At 46.0% G+C, this 16,294-nt stretch overlaps 1 protein-coding gene across 1 annotated transcript in view; it reads left to right on the forward strand.

Annotated features, from left to right (window-relative positions):
• LOC118829117 (dual oxidase 1-like) overlaps window positions 1–13,126 on the forward strand; it is a 56,083-nt gene extending 42,957 nt beyond the window's left edge. The window contains exons 29-34 of the mRNA XM_036736072.1: window positions 3,884–4,037; window positions 5,859–6,091; window positions 6,334–6,492; window positions 9,390–9,545; window positions 9,956–10,084; window positions 13,004–13,126. Of these exons, the coding sequence (XP_036591967.1) occupies window positions 3,884–4,037; window positions 5,859–6,091; window positions 6,334–6,492; window positions 9,390–9,545; window positions 9,956–10,084; window positions 13,004–13,126 (954 nt within the window). The remainder of the gene's footprint in view (window positions 1–3,883; window positions 4,038–5,858; window positions 6,092–6,333; window positions 6,493–9,389; window positions 9,546–9,955; window positions 10,085–13,003) is intronic.
• The last annotated feature ends 3,168 nt before the right edge of the window (window positions 13,127–16,294 follow it).

The raw sequence follows: 16,294 nt of genomic DNA on the forward strand, positions 1-16,294 counted from the left end.
ACAAAACTTGAGTACTTAGCTGTCCGATCCAAAGAGAAAGACTCTTCTGACCAACTAAAAATTTCAGTAACAGCATTATACTGCTTACCCACATTTAGCTTGGGGTCCTATGATAACCACGTGTAATTTTCTTCCCCACATGAGTCCCCACATCATCCTTAGGTGGTTGGTTTTGGCTTCCTGTGTAGACTACCTTGCGTATATTACTTATTGGAACATTCTTCTACTTTGGACCAATATTTTAAAAAATGTGCCAAGGTCACATTGCTGTTTCCATTTCTGACTTTCAGGGTGGTAGTAACCCCACCCATCTAAGTATTATGAACTCGTAAAGTTGATGAGCTTGTTCAGAATTCCATTGCGTAGATTGCCAATGAAAACATCTTATGACTCCTCCCATCTCCTCTTGTCCTCCTTAACCTGTCCCTTCACCTCTCCTCCCAGAAACCTTCTCGTTCATTCTTCTCTTCATTTTCCATTCTCCTCTCCTCCCCTCCATTTTCCTTTTCTTTCCTTCATTCTCCTCCTTTCCATTCTCTTCTCTATTATCATCCCTGCCCTATATTCTCCTCTCCTTCCTTTCCCTCTAGTCCCTTCTGTTCTCATCCATTCTCTTTCCTTCTATTCCCTTCTGTTCTCATCAATTCTCTTCTCTTCGTTGTCTCTTATTGTCCCCTCCTTTCTCCTCTTTCCCATTTGCCTTTCTTTTCTTCCAGTCTCCCCTCATCCTGTCTCCTGTCTGCCATTTTCCTCCTCTCCATTTTCTTTTCTTCTCTTTCCCTCCATCTTTCTTCATTTATCTTTTCCCCTTTTCCTCCATTCACTTCTCTTCCTCTTCATTGTTCTCTCTTCTATTCTTATCCTTCCCCCTCCCCTTATTCTCCCCTCCTCTTCATTTTTTCCTTTCTGATTCCTTCCTTCCTCCTTCTTTTCTTAAAGAAGAGGAGAGGAGTTAGGTTGTTTAGCTATTTAGTTTCTGAACTGATTTTCATTGTTTCTCCAGTGTTTTGGGTCTTGGATCTGAGTTCCTTTATTCTGCTTTTCTCATAAAAGTGGCCCCCTGTAGTACAGCTCTAAATTAGAAATTAGACTAAAATTTTAGGCCCTTGTAACTCTTCTCCCCCTCCCCAAAACCTAGTCATTAGCATCAGAGAATTCTAGACTCTCGTAATGTTGTCTTATCTCCAATTATGAAAATCAGAATTACATTAGGCATAGTTTCCATGAATATGGAATAAAAGGTCCTGTTGTATTCTGCCCCAGTTAGACCACATATGAAGTATTATGTTTGGTTCTTGGAACCATATTTTAGGAAGGACATTGCCAAGCTAAGAAAGCATCAAGGTGGAGAAAGACTTTGAGGCTACTCCATCTGAGGGTCAGTGGAAAGAACTGGGGGAGCTAAAGTTGAAGAACTTAGCTTGGAGAAAAAAAGGACTTGGGGAAGGATGGGAGAGTTATCTTCAAAGAAGAGTTAGACTTGTTTTTCTTGGCCCAAGAGGGCAGAACCCTGATCATTACGTAGAAATAACAAAGAGGCAGTTTTAGGCTTGATGTATGGAAATGCTTCCCGTTAATTAAAGCAATCAAAGCGTGAAAAGGGCTTCTTCAATGGTTCCCTCTCAGGAGAGGTCTCCAAGGAGGCTGCATGACCACGTCTCAGGGAGGCTGTATAGAAGAGATTCTTGCTCAAGTGTGGGTTGGAATTGATGATCTCTGAGGTCCCTTTCATCTATTACTCTCTGACTCTGTAAAGTAGCTTTCAGTTTCCCCCAACTCAGAAAAGAAGTTCTTCATTTTCTCTGCTTTCTTCCTGATGTAGTTTAATATGTCTTAGGCCCCACCTTCTTACCCTCAGTGTTGATGAGTCTTACTCTTCCCTATTAGCCCTTCACAGAATACTATTAAGTCAGTCCCTGCTTAGTCTGCTCCTTTTCAGAATCAATGACCTTGGCTTTTTGTAAATATCCTGGTTCCATAATCTTCTCCTCCAAAGAAATTGTGTCTAATGCCTTCATCCCTGCCTTCTCAGCAACGGGCCTCTTTCTAGCTATGTCTCTGCAAGGAGTGGGAAATGATTTTCTAAATTCCTTAGACTAGATCAGTAGCTGTGACATGTACAGGACACCCCAAAGAACGTGAGATATTGAGTACTGCCTGGCGCAGTATCTCAGGGTGAAAAAGCTAACTCCTTGGCAATCAAGATCCTTGTCTTCTGATTTACCTCTGGGTTATGGGGTTCCTTGATGGTAAGAGTCATCTTTTTTTCTCGGTCTAGGGAGGCAGGAGGCCATGGAGGTTCCAGGACATTCTACTAGACAACTCTAGGCTCACTTGCTCTGAAATCTTCCTGCTAATCCCTTCCATTCCTCACTGCAGGATAACTAGGGATGAGAGGTTCTTCCACCAAGCTCAGATATAGCTCCTGGGTTTGGGGATCTCTTGGGTATTCAGTAGTAATGTCAAGGTGACAATTAAAGGATTTAGATACAGAAGAAGAGACTTGGGGGCTTGGGGTGGACCAGAAAACCTCACTGTCAGGAGACAGGGAAGACTAAGAGTTAATAGGGCAGTAAATGATCTGGGCGTCATTGTTAAACTTCAGGTGATGATGACTCTCCAAAATATCCCTGTGGTTAAAAAAAAAGGCAGCATGAGATTGGGTGCATGAATGGAAGTATAAAGTCAGTCTCTCGTTGTATTCGGTATTGGTCAATTGCTTTATGAAAGAGGTATATGGGGAAAATGGAGAGACTTCACAGAGCTTTGGAGAGGTTTTAAATTAGTTCTGCGAGGAAAGGTTAAGAGATCTGGGAATAATTCTGAAGAAAGGAAGGCTGAAAGGTGGCAGTAGAAGAGGGTCCTTCCATTCAATTTAGCAAGTATGTATTGAATGCTTATTCAATACAGCACCTAGCATAGTTCCAAAGAGGTAATAGTTAACAGGGACCAATGCAATGGAAAGGTCAAGGTCAATAAGATTGGGGGAGGGGAAGGTCGTCAGATTTGGTACTCAGAGAAGATCATTGATAGCCTTTGAGAGACCGGTTTCGATAGAATGGGCAGAGACAGAAGCTGAACCGCAAGATGTTTAACAGAGAAAGGATTAATGGGAAAATTGTTGTCTGTCCTTTGTTCTTAAAGAGGATCATGACATCATGTAGGTGATGCCATGACTGGCAAGTGAATTGGATTTAAATGAAGGAGTGCTGTGCAAAGTCACCAGCCTCACTCTCTCCTCTGGAGTCATCTGGGTCCAGTGGCCAGATATTCATCAGGATGACTGGAGATGGGAAAATAGAGGCTTGTGGTAGAGATGATTGGCTTGAAAAGCTTGAGGATGAAAGGCAATAGGAATTGGACAGAATCTCAAGGAAACGGTATCAGGATGCTCAAGCAGTCAGTACAAGAAACTGTATGACCATGTTAACAAGAAGATTGTAGAAGGGATTCCTTTAATGGAGGAGAAGGGAAGAAGGCGGAGCTAAATGGCTTCTCAAGTTCCTTCCATCATCAAGATCCCAAGTTGCTTTATGGGGAATGGTGAAGGAAGAGGAGGTTGTGGAATTTCCTTCATTATTAAAATCATTAAAAATTATCTCATTCATCTCATTTGGCTTAGGAAGTCAGGGATTTCTCCTACAACCTCTGTGTTAAAATGGTCTGCTAGCTTTTGACCTCGGGGTCCCGTAGTCACTAGATGCGACTCATTCAGACTTTCTAAGAAGCAGGGCCTTGTACCCAGTATGTGAGGTGGATGTCTGGGACTCAGGAGTGTGGGAGGCAAGGGTTTGGTGCTGAGCATCTCTCATCTTGACCTCAGGGGTGAATGGGGAGGGGTATGCCCAGATGTATGCTGTACTAACTAATTGTGTCTTTTCAGCTCATTATCCATGGCAGCTTTGCCCTCATCCAGCTGCCCCGCTTCCATATATTCTTCCTGGTCCCAGCTCTTATCTATGGTGGGGACAAACTGGTGAGCCTGAGCCGGAAGAAGGTGGAAATCAGTGTGGTGAAGGCTGAGCTTCTGCCCTCAGGTATAGCCTGAAGGGGAGGGAATGGTAATGATATCATCTGGGCCAGGACAGAGTAGGCTCAGACGCTAAGGTGTCTGGGTCATCTGGTCAACCCCCACCACTGTCTCCCTTGACTCTGTTCAGGAGCTGAGAATCCACAAGCCCCCAAAATGCAGGCAGGGCAGCATCTTTGTCTAGGATTTCCTGATAAGTACCAGCCAAGGGTCTAGGGAAAATGAATGGGAGATAACCCAGAAGGGAGAGTTACCTTCATGAAAATGATGGATGATTCCAAGATCCCTAACTCAACGAGCCATTCCTATATTGTACATACTACATCCCCAGTGGACTAGGGGTTCTGAATTGTTTGTTTATGTTTGTGTCACAGACCCCTTTGGCAGTCTAGTGAAGCCTATGTACGTACCCTTCCTCAGAATAGTATTTTTAAATGCATAAAATAAAATGCGTGAGATTGCAAAGGAAACCAATTATATTGAAATAATTATTTTAAAAAGTTTTTAAACCAAATTCATAGTTGAGCCCTTACAACAACAAGAGTGTTACATGCCCTGTGCCCACCGCTAGATGCCCTTTTCTGGGGACAGGAAATCAAAGGCATACTGAGTTTCTACCTTTCAGATAGGGAACTCTAGGCTGGAGCTCACTATGAGTAAACAAAGCAGGTGCAGTGCTAATATGTCCATCTCTGCTGCTTTCCTTCTGTGAAACCATGGCCAAGTCATTTAACTCCCCCGGGCCTCAGTTTTCTCATCTATAAAATGAAAGGGTTGAACGAGCTCTTTCTAGCTCTTGGGTCTGGGATCCCATACTCTCCTATCATCACTTGCTCCTACAATTTTGTCTTGATGTGTACCTGGGCTCTGAAGCAGCATGACCCCTCAACCATCAGAGACACCCATGAACACTTCAAAATGCAGCAGTGATGATACAAGGTGAGAAACAACCCAGGACCAAAGTCTGAAAATGCTGTAAATGTACTGCCCCCTCCTACTTTCAGCTCTATTGCTCTCCTCTCAGAGGCAGCATGGCAAGGTGGGTAGAATGCTGGATTCAGAGTCAGGAAGACCAAAGTTTGAAGCTGGCCTCAGACATTTACTAGCTGTGTGATCCTGGGTGAGGCAGTTAACTTCTCTGGGATCTTAGTTTCCTCATCTGTGAAATTGAAGGGGTTGGGCTCAAAGGTTCCTTCCAGCTCTAAATTTTTGACCCTATGAGCCTCTCACTTTCAACATGCTCTTTCTCACTACTACATAGTTCTATTCAAGATACACATGTGCATACCCAATCAATCAACAAGCATCTATTAATCGCCCACTATCTGCCAAGCACCCATTATCTGACCCTCCTAAATACCATGATAGAAATGCTAGGGCAATCAGCAACCAGCCTTTTGGGGCATCCTTGGCATGACAGGAACGTCCCAGGGGAATCCCTTAGGTATGACACAAGATCCTGCTTGTGTCTTCTTCTGTCCTTACAGACCAGAACATCTAAGATCATGACAAAGACAGGGGAAATGAGAAACAGAGCTCAGGGGAACCCAGTGAGAAATTCTAATCACAGTTCATTCCCTGAAAAGAGGCATCATTGGGGTCTCCCACACTCTGGTTTCTGGCCACCCTCAAGTTGTCGGATCCAGATGATACTATCCAATTCCCCACCCCCACTCCCATCCCCAGGGAGGGAATGGAACATGGGGAGTGGAGGCAGGTAATGTGGTCCCAGCAGGTAGAGCAGGATTGAGACTGCAGGTGGTGGCTTCCTGGGAACTGTAGGTGTAATCATGTCTGGCACTCCCTGTGCTGTCTCCTTTGTCCTCAGGTGTGACTCACCTTCAATTCCAGCGGCCCCAGGGCTTTGAGTATAAGTCAGGGCAGTGGGTACGTATAGCCTGCCTGGCCCTGGGGACCACAGAATACCATCCATTCACGCTCACCTCTGCACCCCACGAAGACACACTCAGCCTTCACATCAGGGCTGTGGGACCCTGGACTACTCGACTCAGAGAGATTTACTCACCCCCACCGGGTGCCAACAGTATCAAATACCCTAAGGTACCTTCCATGTACCCCAGAATCTCTTTCTTTGACCTGAAGCAGATTTCCCAAAGTATCCCTCCAAACTCTATCCAGGGTCAATAACTCCAGAAACCCTAAGAATCCTCCTCAAACACTGGGTACTTAAGGCAGTGGGGGACTTGGTTATCCCTTAGCAATAATCCCCTCATCTCTGATGCCAGGACAAGGTTGGGTGGTCAGACTGCCCTGTGTCCTATCTCTCTCTTCCTTTATGACAGTTATACCTGGATGGGCCATTTGGAGAGGGTCACCAAGAGTGGCACAAGTTTGAGGTGTCTGTGCTGGTGGGTGGGGGCATTGGGGTCACCCCCTTTGCCTCCATCCTCAAAGACCTGGTCTTCAAGTCATCGGTAAGCTGCCAACTGCTCTGTAAAAAGGTAAGAACTCCTCTCCCAGGCCCCAAATCTGAGGGAAAAAATGTGACAGCAGCAAATCCCTCCTTATACCCGTGTCACCCCAAATCACAGCTATGAGGGAAAACTTCCTGCCTCACTACTTTATTAACTGCACCACCCAGCTGAGTTGGGAAGCATGGTCTTCAAAATAAGAGAGGAAATGATTATATTCTACTCTGCCCCAATAGAGTCAAATCAACAAGCATTTATTAAGCCACTACAATATGTTAGGCACTGTCTTCAGTGCTAGGGAGGCAAAGAAAGGCAAAAACCAGACTCTGCTCTCCAAGCCCTCACATTAATAGTAGCTCTTTTATATTTATATAAAAGCTCATTTATATAGCTCTTTAAGGTTTGCAAAGTACTTTACATATATTAACCCATTTGATTCTCACAATTACCCTATGAAGTAGGTGCCATTATTATCCACATTTCACAGATAATGAAACTGAGGCAGACAGAAGTTAAGTGACTTGCCCGAGGTCACATAGCTAGTGAGTGTCTGAGGCAGGATTAGATCTGGGATCTTCCTGAACCTAAAGCCCACGCTTTATTTGACATGGGATCAGGCCACATCTGAAGGTGTTGTTCAGCCACGTCCAACTCTTTGTGATCCCATAGACTATATTGTCAGTGGGGTTTTCTTGGCAAAGACACTGGAGTGGTTTGCCATTTCCTTCTCCAGATCATTTCGCAGATAAGGAAACTGAAGAAAACAGGGTTAGGTGACTTGCCCAGGGTCACACAGCTAGTAAGTGTCTGAAGCCACATTTGAACTCAGGAAGATAAGCATTCTGTCTACCGCACCACCTAGCTGCCCAAGGACATGAGAGCTGCCTTAATGTATTGGAAGAGCTGTCATTGGGATACACTTGTCCTTCTTGGTTCCGGAAGACAGAACTAGGAACTATAAGGGACCTGAGATTGATGTAAGGAAAAATTTCTTACTAATTAGAGCGGTCCCAATATGAATCAGACTGCCTTAGTAATAACCCATTTGCTGAATGGAGAATGGAGCCTCTGAAGACTCTTCCAGCTCTGAGGTTCTGTGATTTCACATATAGGGGCTGGGGCCTGAAAAGGGTATTTATAAGGGCCCAGGCAAGATTTGTGTCTGAGATTCTCTCTAGGCAGGGGTTGAATTGGATGGGGAGGGTGGATCCCCCTTACAGACTAGACACTTGGAGCATTGTCAGGCCCTGGGGATGGGGAGGAGTGGCAGAGTAAAACTATCTCTCTTTTTTTGGGGGGGAGGATTGGTGAAGAGTAGAGGCACAGGGCCCAGGGAGGCTGGGCAAGATTCTTAGGGGAGTTAGGTGAGGGAAAGGAGGGCACAGGTATATTCAGCCAGCCTAGGCTGCTTGGCCTTCATTTGTACAAGAGCCCCAGCTTCCCCTGTGCCCAGTCTAGGGCCTGAGTGGCAGGCCCCTGCTTGCCTCCCTAGGCTCAGTGGAGTGAGTCACTAGGGCAGGAATGTGTCAGGTAGAGGCACAGTCCATTACCCAGGCAGCAATCTGCCAATGACAGAAAACTGTAAGCTCTGTTCCTCTGCTAAGCCATTTCTTTTCCCTCCCCTCCTGCTTGCCCGTAACCACCCCTCCTCAGCATCTCCCCAGACTTAGCATTGAAATGTCAGGTACCGGTTCATCTGTGGGGTCTGCCGTTTCCTTCTTCCAGGAGGGCCCTGCACTGGGCAAGGACTGTGTATGGGAGAGCTCCCACCTATGCCTCGTAGTTTTGTGGGCATTTGAACCTTTGCTCCCCCATGGACAGTATGGTCCACTCACACAACTGAACAACTTTAGATATGATCCCATGTCAAATAGAGTGTGGGCTTCAGATTCAGGAAGGCCTGAGAACTAATCCTACCTTTACTCCCTCCCATCTTTGAGGGTAAGCCTAGCCCAGGGGTGGGGAACCTGTGGTTTTGAGGCCACATGTGGCCCTCTAGGTTCTCAAGTGAGGCCCTTTGACTGAGTTCAAGTTTTATAGAACAAATCCTTTTATTAAGAGGATTGTTCTGTGAAGTTTGGATTCAGTCAAAGGACCACACTTGAGGGCCTAGAAGGGATTTGTTCTATGAAGTTTAGATTCTGTCAAAAGGCTGCACTTGAGGACCTAGAGGGCCACATGTGGCCTCGAGGCGGCAGGTTCCCCACCCCTGTACCGTCCCTCAGAGGAAGATCCATTTCCCCTCACCTAACAGGGGTACCTAATCCTTTTTGTCTCTTGCACTCCTTAGGTAGTCTGGTGAAGTCTATGGACCCCAGCTTAGAATATTTTTAAATGTATGAGATAAAATGAATAGAACTCCTTATATTTATATTCAATTATACTGCAACATTGTTGGTATATATATTTTTTTTAAAAACAAGTTTCACATATTTCAGGTTAAAAATCCCTGGGCCAACAATATCCAATATTAAGAGTGCTCCCTGCCAAGGGTCATACATCCCCCATATCTCAGAATTCCCCCGTTACACCCTGGGGTAAATGATCCAAAGACTCCTTAACCCTCTGTCCCTGGGCTAACAATTTCAGATACCCCATAAAATCTGCCTCACGTCCCCCTCCTCCACATACTGAGTCTGTCTGTGAGGGGCTGCAGCCCTCCTATCACAGGCCAAGATCCTTCTTGAGATTCTTTCCTTCTCCAAAGCTGTCTATGTCCCCAGTTTTTGGTTGCAGCCACATCCTTTGGCTGGGAGCTCCTCTAATCTTGTCCCTCTCCTAGAACAATGTGTGGAGAAGACTAATAGGCACGATGAGGTGGAGGGGTATCCCTGGTACGGGGTGTAGGGGGAGACCCTTCAAGGTTTGATGTTCCTTGAGGGTGAAGACTGGCTGTGGGAGTGTTGATCGTGGGCTGCTGTCCTTAGATCTACTTCATCTGGGTGACGAGGACCCAAAGGCAGTTTGAGTGGCTGGCAGACATCATCCGGGAGATAGAGGAGAATGACCAGCAGGAGCTGGTGTCTGTGCACATCTACATCACTCAGCTGGCTGAGAAGTTTGATCTCAGGACCACCATGTTGGTAAGAACTAACTGGGAGCTCAGAGAGGAGGTCATAACTGGGCCTTGACCCTGCTCTTACTCCTAGTTGCATTCATCTTTCCTCTCCCAGCCCACGGTCGGTCTATTGGGCTCTACACCATCCCTGGCCCCATTTTTTACAGGCAACTTGTGCTGGGTCTGGAGTCAGGAAGGCCTGAGTTCAAATTCAGCCTCAGACACTTACAAGCTGTGTGACCCTGGGCACTACTTAACCTCTGTTTGCCTCAGTTTCTTCACCTGTAAAATGGTGATAATCTCTATCACCTATCTCACAGGGTTGTTGTGATGATTAATCGAGATAATATTTGAAAAGTTCTTGGCACATAGTAGGCACTTAATAAATCCTTCCTTCCTTCCTCCTTCCCTCTCTTCCTCCTTTCTTTCTCTTAGTACATCTGTGAGCGGCACTTCCAGAAGGTGCTGAACCGGAGTCTTTTCACCGGCCTGCGCTCCATCACCCACTTTGGTCGGCCCCCCTTCGGCCCCTTCTTCAGCTCCCTGCAGGAGGTCCACCCACATGTAAGTCCCTAGACCCTTTACCCTTTTCAGGGTCCTAAGAAAAGTTCCCTTCACCTCTCCAACAGACAGAATCTGTTGCTACTGAGCCCTGGGCTCCGGGAGGTGGGGAAAAGAATGGAGAGGGGAATTGTGTACCACTCGGAGGGATGGAGTAGGAGGCCATGTTGGCTGCCTCGCCCACAAGGAAAATGCTCTACAGGGAGAGGCCATATAGTGTGGTGGGTACAGATAGGGATTGGACCTGTGATTTCATCAATATTGGGAACTCCCGTGTGAGGAAATCCCTCTATCAGTGAGGTCAGTACCTTCTCTGCAACTTCTAATCAAAGAACACTGCCTAGAGTAGTGGTGTCAGACTCAAGTAGAAAGGGCCACTAATCTGTACGTAAGGATCCCTACAGCCATGTATTGACTTAGTTTTAAAATGTAATGTTATCTCTGTTTTATCATAATTTTATTTTGTTAAATACTTCGCAATTACATTTTAATCCAGTTCAATATGCCCACGGAGAGTGTTGAGGGACACCTTTAAGTGATTTGCCCAGAGGCCCACCAGTATGTGTCATAGGCTGGACCTGAACCCAATTTTCCTGGCTCCAAGGCCAGCCCTCTACCCCTTACAGCAAAATGCTTTTCATAGCATAGCACGTGGCATGTTGGATTCGGATAAGGAAGAGCTGAGTTCAAAGTCCTGTCTCTGACATTTGGTATCTGTGTGACCCTGGCTAGTCACCTCAGTTTCCTGAGCCTTTTTCTTACTCTTCCTCCTTTTTTTGGAAGGGGGGGAGGCACAGTTAAGTGACTTGCCCAGAGTCACACTGCTAGTAAGTGTCTCAGGCTATATTTGAACTCAGGTCTTCCTGACTCTGGGGCCATTGTTCTATCCACTTCAAAACCTAGCTGCCCTCCTCCACCTTCAAAAAGGTGTTAATAACATTTGTGGTCCTTGGCGACTAGGTGGCTCAATGGATAGAGTGCTAGGCTTGGAGTCAGGAAGACCTGAATCCACATCGGGTCTCAAACACTCACTAGCTATGTGACCCTGGGCAAGTCACTTAACCTCTGTTTGCTTTAATCCAGTGAAAAAGAAAATTATAAAGCATTCCAGTATCTTTTTGAAGAAAACCCCTGGGCAGTGTTGGCATGATATGGTCCACCGGGTCCCAGAGAGTTGGATATGACTGAACATCAACACAATCCACACCCCAGAGGGATGTTATAAAACTCAAATGAAGCCTTTGCGTATTTTAAATCACTGTATAAATGGCAGTTCTTATTTTGTATGTGTATTGATACTCACTGCCCAAATATTAAGCTGTCTGTTATAACTTACACTGTTCTTGGTGGAAACACAGGCCTCCTTGGGGTGACCATGTACCTAGCCTTTGACTCCCCTCTGCATGGTCACTGGGTACCATATTTCCCTATCTTCGCTGAGTACATTCTCCCAACTTTTCCTACTCTTTCTTTACCTGGAGAGCTTTCTCCATGAATAGTTGTCTTGGGGTCCCCTGAGTCCTGCTGTACCCCATCAGACTCTGCAAAATTCCCTCTGGTGACCAGGCTGGAACCATAGGAATTATCTCTTGAGCTCTATTTCCTGAGTTGGACCCTAGTCCTTATCTCCAGTTTATTCATTCATTCATTCATTCGTTTATTACAGACAATATACAATATTTAACATTTGATGATAGACATATCTGGGATCAGACCAAGCATTGTGGAGGACATCATTTTTGATTGAATATTTTCTTTTTCATCTTAATGGTCAACTGCCATTGAGATTGATTGGATGGTGAATTATTAAAATAAGTGGGAAACTAGATAGTGTAATAGAAAGCTCCAATGGAATATAAGCTTCTTGAGAGCAGAACTGATTTTTAAATAAATAATATCATTTAATCTTTAATTTCAACAAGTATTTGTTAAGTGCATATTATTCACCAAGTGCCATGGTGCTGGGCATTAGATAAACAAAGACAAAATGAAGCAATCCCTGTCCTCAAAAAGCTAACATTCTGCTAGGGAAGGAGGAGGGGAACAACAGATAGACAGTCTATGAGTCATATACAAAATAAATTAAATTAATTAAATAAAATAAATAAATAAATTAAAAATAATTAGGGATAGAGTAATAAATACGGTGGCTAGGTGGCGCCATAGTACACAGCTTACCTGGCCTGGAAAGGGGAAGATTTATCTTCCTGAGTTCAAATGTGGTCTGAGATACTTACTAGCTGTGTGACTTTGGGCAAGTCACTTAACCCTGTTCGCCTCAATTTCCTTATCTGTAAAATAAGCTGAGAAGGAAATGGCAAACCTCTCCAATATTCTTTGCCAAGAAAACCTCAGATGGGGTCACAAAGAGTCTGATATGACTGAAAAATGACTCAATAACTAATAAATAGGAGAATCAGGAAAGACTTCACCTAGGAGGCAACATTTAAGCTAAGCTTTAAATGAAGATGGGGATTCCAAGAAGGAGAGGTGAGGAGGGAGTGTTTTCCAAGCAAGGGGGACAGCCTATTGCAAATGTATGAAGGAAGGAGATGGAATGTTGTGTATGGAGAATAATAGCAAATAGGTCAGTTTTTTTTCATTTATGACTTTGTTCCAATGCCTGAGTGCACATAGTAGGTGCTTCATCAAAACTTGTTAAATTGAAATAAGAAAAACAGAACAAAAACAAAACATTGGACTAAAAATCAGGAGACCTTGGATTCTAACCCCAGCTGATGACTGGCCTCAGCTTATTCATTCCTCCCTCATGACTTCTGGGGACTACTCTTCCAGGCTCTTTACCTTGACAACTATTTTCCCATCCTGCCCTTGGCTTCTGACTCCTCCCCACAGCTGCTTAGGTTGTGCCAATCCGGCAGCTTAGCTTTTTCCCTTTGGTCCTTCCCTTTCCTTCTCCAGGTGCGGAAGATTGGGGTATTCAGCTGTGGCCCTCCCGGCATGACCAAAAACGTGGAGAAGGCCTGTCAGCTCCTCAACCGGCAGGACCAGACTCACTTCTCCCATCATTATGAGAACTTCTGAGGCCAGACAGAGAGCCTCTCATTGCCTACCTCTGCTCAGCTGGAGCTCAAGGAACAGCTCCTGCCTAGGCCTAGCCCAGCCTTCCTCTTACCTACTGAGGTATTTGGGGCTTCAGGTGATTGTGGTCACACATGAGAACCCAGGCTATGCCCCAGCTCTTGACCTGGAAGCATGATGGTTGCTGGGGGAGTAACATGAGGATCGCAGGCTGTGGTGGGGGGAAACTGCTTTTTTTGTGGGGGGGCGGTGGAGCAGGGGAAGAGAGAAAATAGTCCCTTCTCTTGTAGTCTGCTGTTTCTGTGCTGTTCCCTGCAGCTGGGGAGTAGGAGTATTCCTTGGGTACAGATGCTGGCATCTATGAGTTTTCCCCACTCTGTGCATGTGAGAAAACATATGTAAAGAGCTTTGCAAACCTTAAAATGCTAGCTATTAGCCCCCTCAGATTCTGCTCTTGTGTTGATGTGGCTTTGGAACAATGGATGACTAGAGAGGAGACCAATTGGGACCATTTAACCTTTTACCTTTCTTTGGATTTGAAGACTCTTCCTCTTCTCCCCACTCAACCCTCCCTCAGGATCCTAGTCCAGTTGTACAGTCTTGTCTCATACGTTTTTAAGTAGCCCCAGTTTCATTCTAACACAGACCATAGCCTGGGCTTCCATTCATTCAGGTGACTTCTGTCTGCCATCCCAGCCTGGAATATTTTCATTGTATTCATTTACTGTTCTATGCAAATAAATCTTCTTTCTGCCCTTCTTAGTTCTGGGATCTCTTAATTCTGCCCTCTTGCCAGCTAAGCCTGGGAACACTGACACAGCTCATGTTTGCATCAGAAACACTCAGAGCTGGACAGTTGTGGATGTCTTAGCTGGGCTGTGCCCAGTGATTCTGAAGACTGACACTCATCCCAATCTGTTGCATTCTCTGATTCCTACCTAGGAGAGAACTAAGGGAAAGAAACCTAAGGTTTTCTCAAAAAAAGAGGTTCCTTATCCAGTCTTCCACATTCACTAGACATGACCCCTATTTCCTAAAAACTTCCCTCAGGAAAAATGAATAAAATTATCTCAAATATGTTGAAAGTTTAGGTCTCCTCAGTTCAGAGGAGACGCAAGTGTATATTGCATTGGGAGTTGAAGGAGGGCTGCCATCAGACTGTAGTGAAGAGTCTTTGACCTGTGATCTATGAACCTGGGCTGAAGTTCCAGTTCTGTCTCTTACTAAAAGGCAACCTTCAACATCTCAGCCTCAGTTTTTCTTACCTGTGAAATGGTGATAACACTTGCATTAACTACCACAGAGGGTTATTGTGAGGAAAATGCTTTGTAAACCTGTAAATGCTATATATAAATGTAGCAAGCAGAGTCACAGGAGGAGAGAATTATCAGGCAGTGCTTGGGAGTAAAGGGTACAACACTTAGAGAAAAATATTCTTTTGTCATCCTGGCTGGCTCCCTACTCCGCTTTGGGCCCTGATCTTTCTCAAGCCCCATTTGTCAGTGCTAAGTATACTCTGCCCTCCTGAGAATGTGGAGAACATAGCCTTAAGAGAACTTGGATTTCATAGATATATTCAGTTGGGTTTTCCTACAACGAAAATATCTCATGCTTACAGGGAGCCTAGTACATGGAGAGGTTAGTGGAGGGCATTTATTCAAGAAACTCTTAGGTTCTTTTGGAAGTTGGGGAAGAGACCTACATGGAACAGAAAGAAAAAAGCTTGGGCCCTGTCCTAAAGTCCCTAACACTACACAAGGAAACCCTTAAACTATCACAGAGATACTCTGGTTAGGAAGACCAGGCTCAGCCTAGCTCAGGGTAGTCATGGAGAATTTTCCAGGGTTTTTCAGGATTGGAAGATAGCCTGGTGTAGTGTACGTCTGATTTCCTGTAAGAACCACCTGAGAGCATCTTTGGCTATTTGGTCATTGGCCCTTGGAGTGATCTGCACTGTCTCTTGGTTGTTGCAAGTAGTACTTTGATGAGGTCCAGCAGTGACCTGGAAGCATAACATTCTCAACCAACTTTGTAGTTACTGCCCATTATCTCGCTTCCTTCTTCAGTCCAGGTTGAGGGCTCAGAGAGATCGGTCTGACCAATAATATCCGGCTAATAACTGCTTGACACTCCGCACTTCCATCCCTCCCCCCACTCCCCATCTAAAATGAAAGTATTGGCTTAGATCAGAGGTCCTTAACCTTTTTGTGTCGTGAACCCCTTTGGCAGTCTGGTTAAGCCTTATGGACTCCTCAGTCTTTTTGAAATAATTTAAAGAAATTACACATTTCAGGTAGCTGGTGGTTATGAAAATAAGAACTTTTCAATAAATTCCACCCACCGACCCCAAGAACCCTTCTACTAGATAAAATCTCTGAGGTCTTTTCTAGCTCTAAAGCTCTGAGTCGAAGGAAAAAAGAGGCTGAACCTGTCTCCGATCCCCGGCCAACAGCTGCCAGACCCCGAGGGCTCCCCGAACTCTCCCGCACTCGCAGTTAGAGGCAGCCGCCAGCAGGGGGCACTCACTGCAGCATTTCCCGCCCCTCCACACACCCCCCGCCCCCTTTTCCCGGGCAGGGCTGGAAGGCTCAGCGCCCGCGGCTATGGCCGTTGGCAAGGCTGAGAGCAGCGTCCCAGGCTTTGCCCGACGATCTGGGCGCTGGCTTCTGCCCTCCGCCCTGTTTTCCCTGTGACCGCAGTGATACGGCCGGTCTTCTCGGGGTGGTCAAGACATAAATGCGAAAGGAAAGCACCCCAGCCCAACCTCTCCGCCCTGTCCAGTCCTAGCGACCCCCGCCCCACCCCCCCGTCCGGATTTCCCCCCGTCCGGATTTCCCCCCTCCCCCTGGTGCTCGGCTTTTCGCGTGTCAAGGTCTCCTTCCTCTCCCCTCCTGCCTACCCACCCTCCCTCCCTCTCCCTGCGTGTGTCTCCGGCTCTTTGTCTCTCTCCCCAGCTCCCCCTCCTCCCTAACAAATGATTCTTGGCAGGAAATTGAACGCGCTCCTAGGGGAGTCTTGCTCTTACGCGCAGTATTGGAGGCGCGGGGAGGGAAGGGGGAGGGGGGCAGCGACACGCCGCCGCCAGACGTCTCTCCGACCCCGGTGCAATCCGGGGTGGGGGCGGCGAGAGGGGAATGTTTTGACATCTAGTCAAAGAAAAAGAACTTGATG

The sequence above is a fragment of the Trichosurus vulpecula genome, chromosome 8 (assembly GCF_011100635.1).
Source record: "Trichosurus vulpecula isolate mTriVul1 chromosome 8, mTriVul1.pri, whole genome shotgun sequence".
Lineage (NCBI taxonomy): Eukaryota > Metazoa > Chordata > Mammalia > Diprotodontia > Phalangeridae > Trichosurus > Trichosurus vulpecula.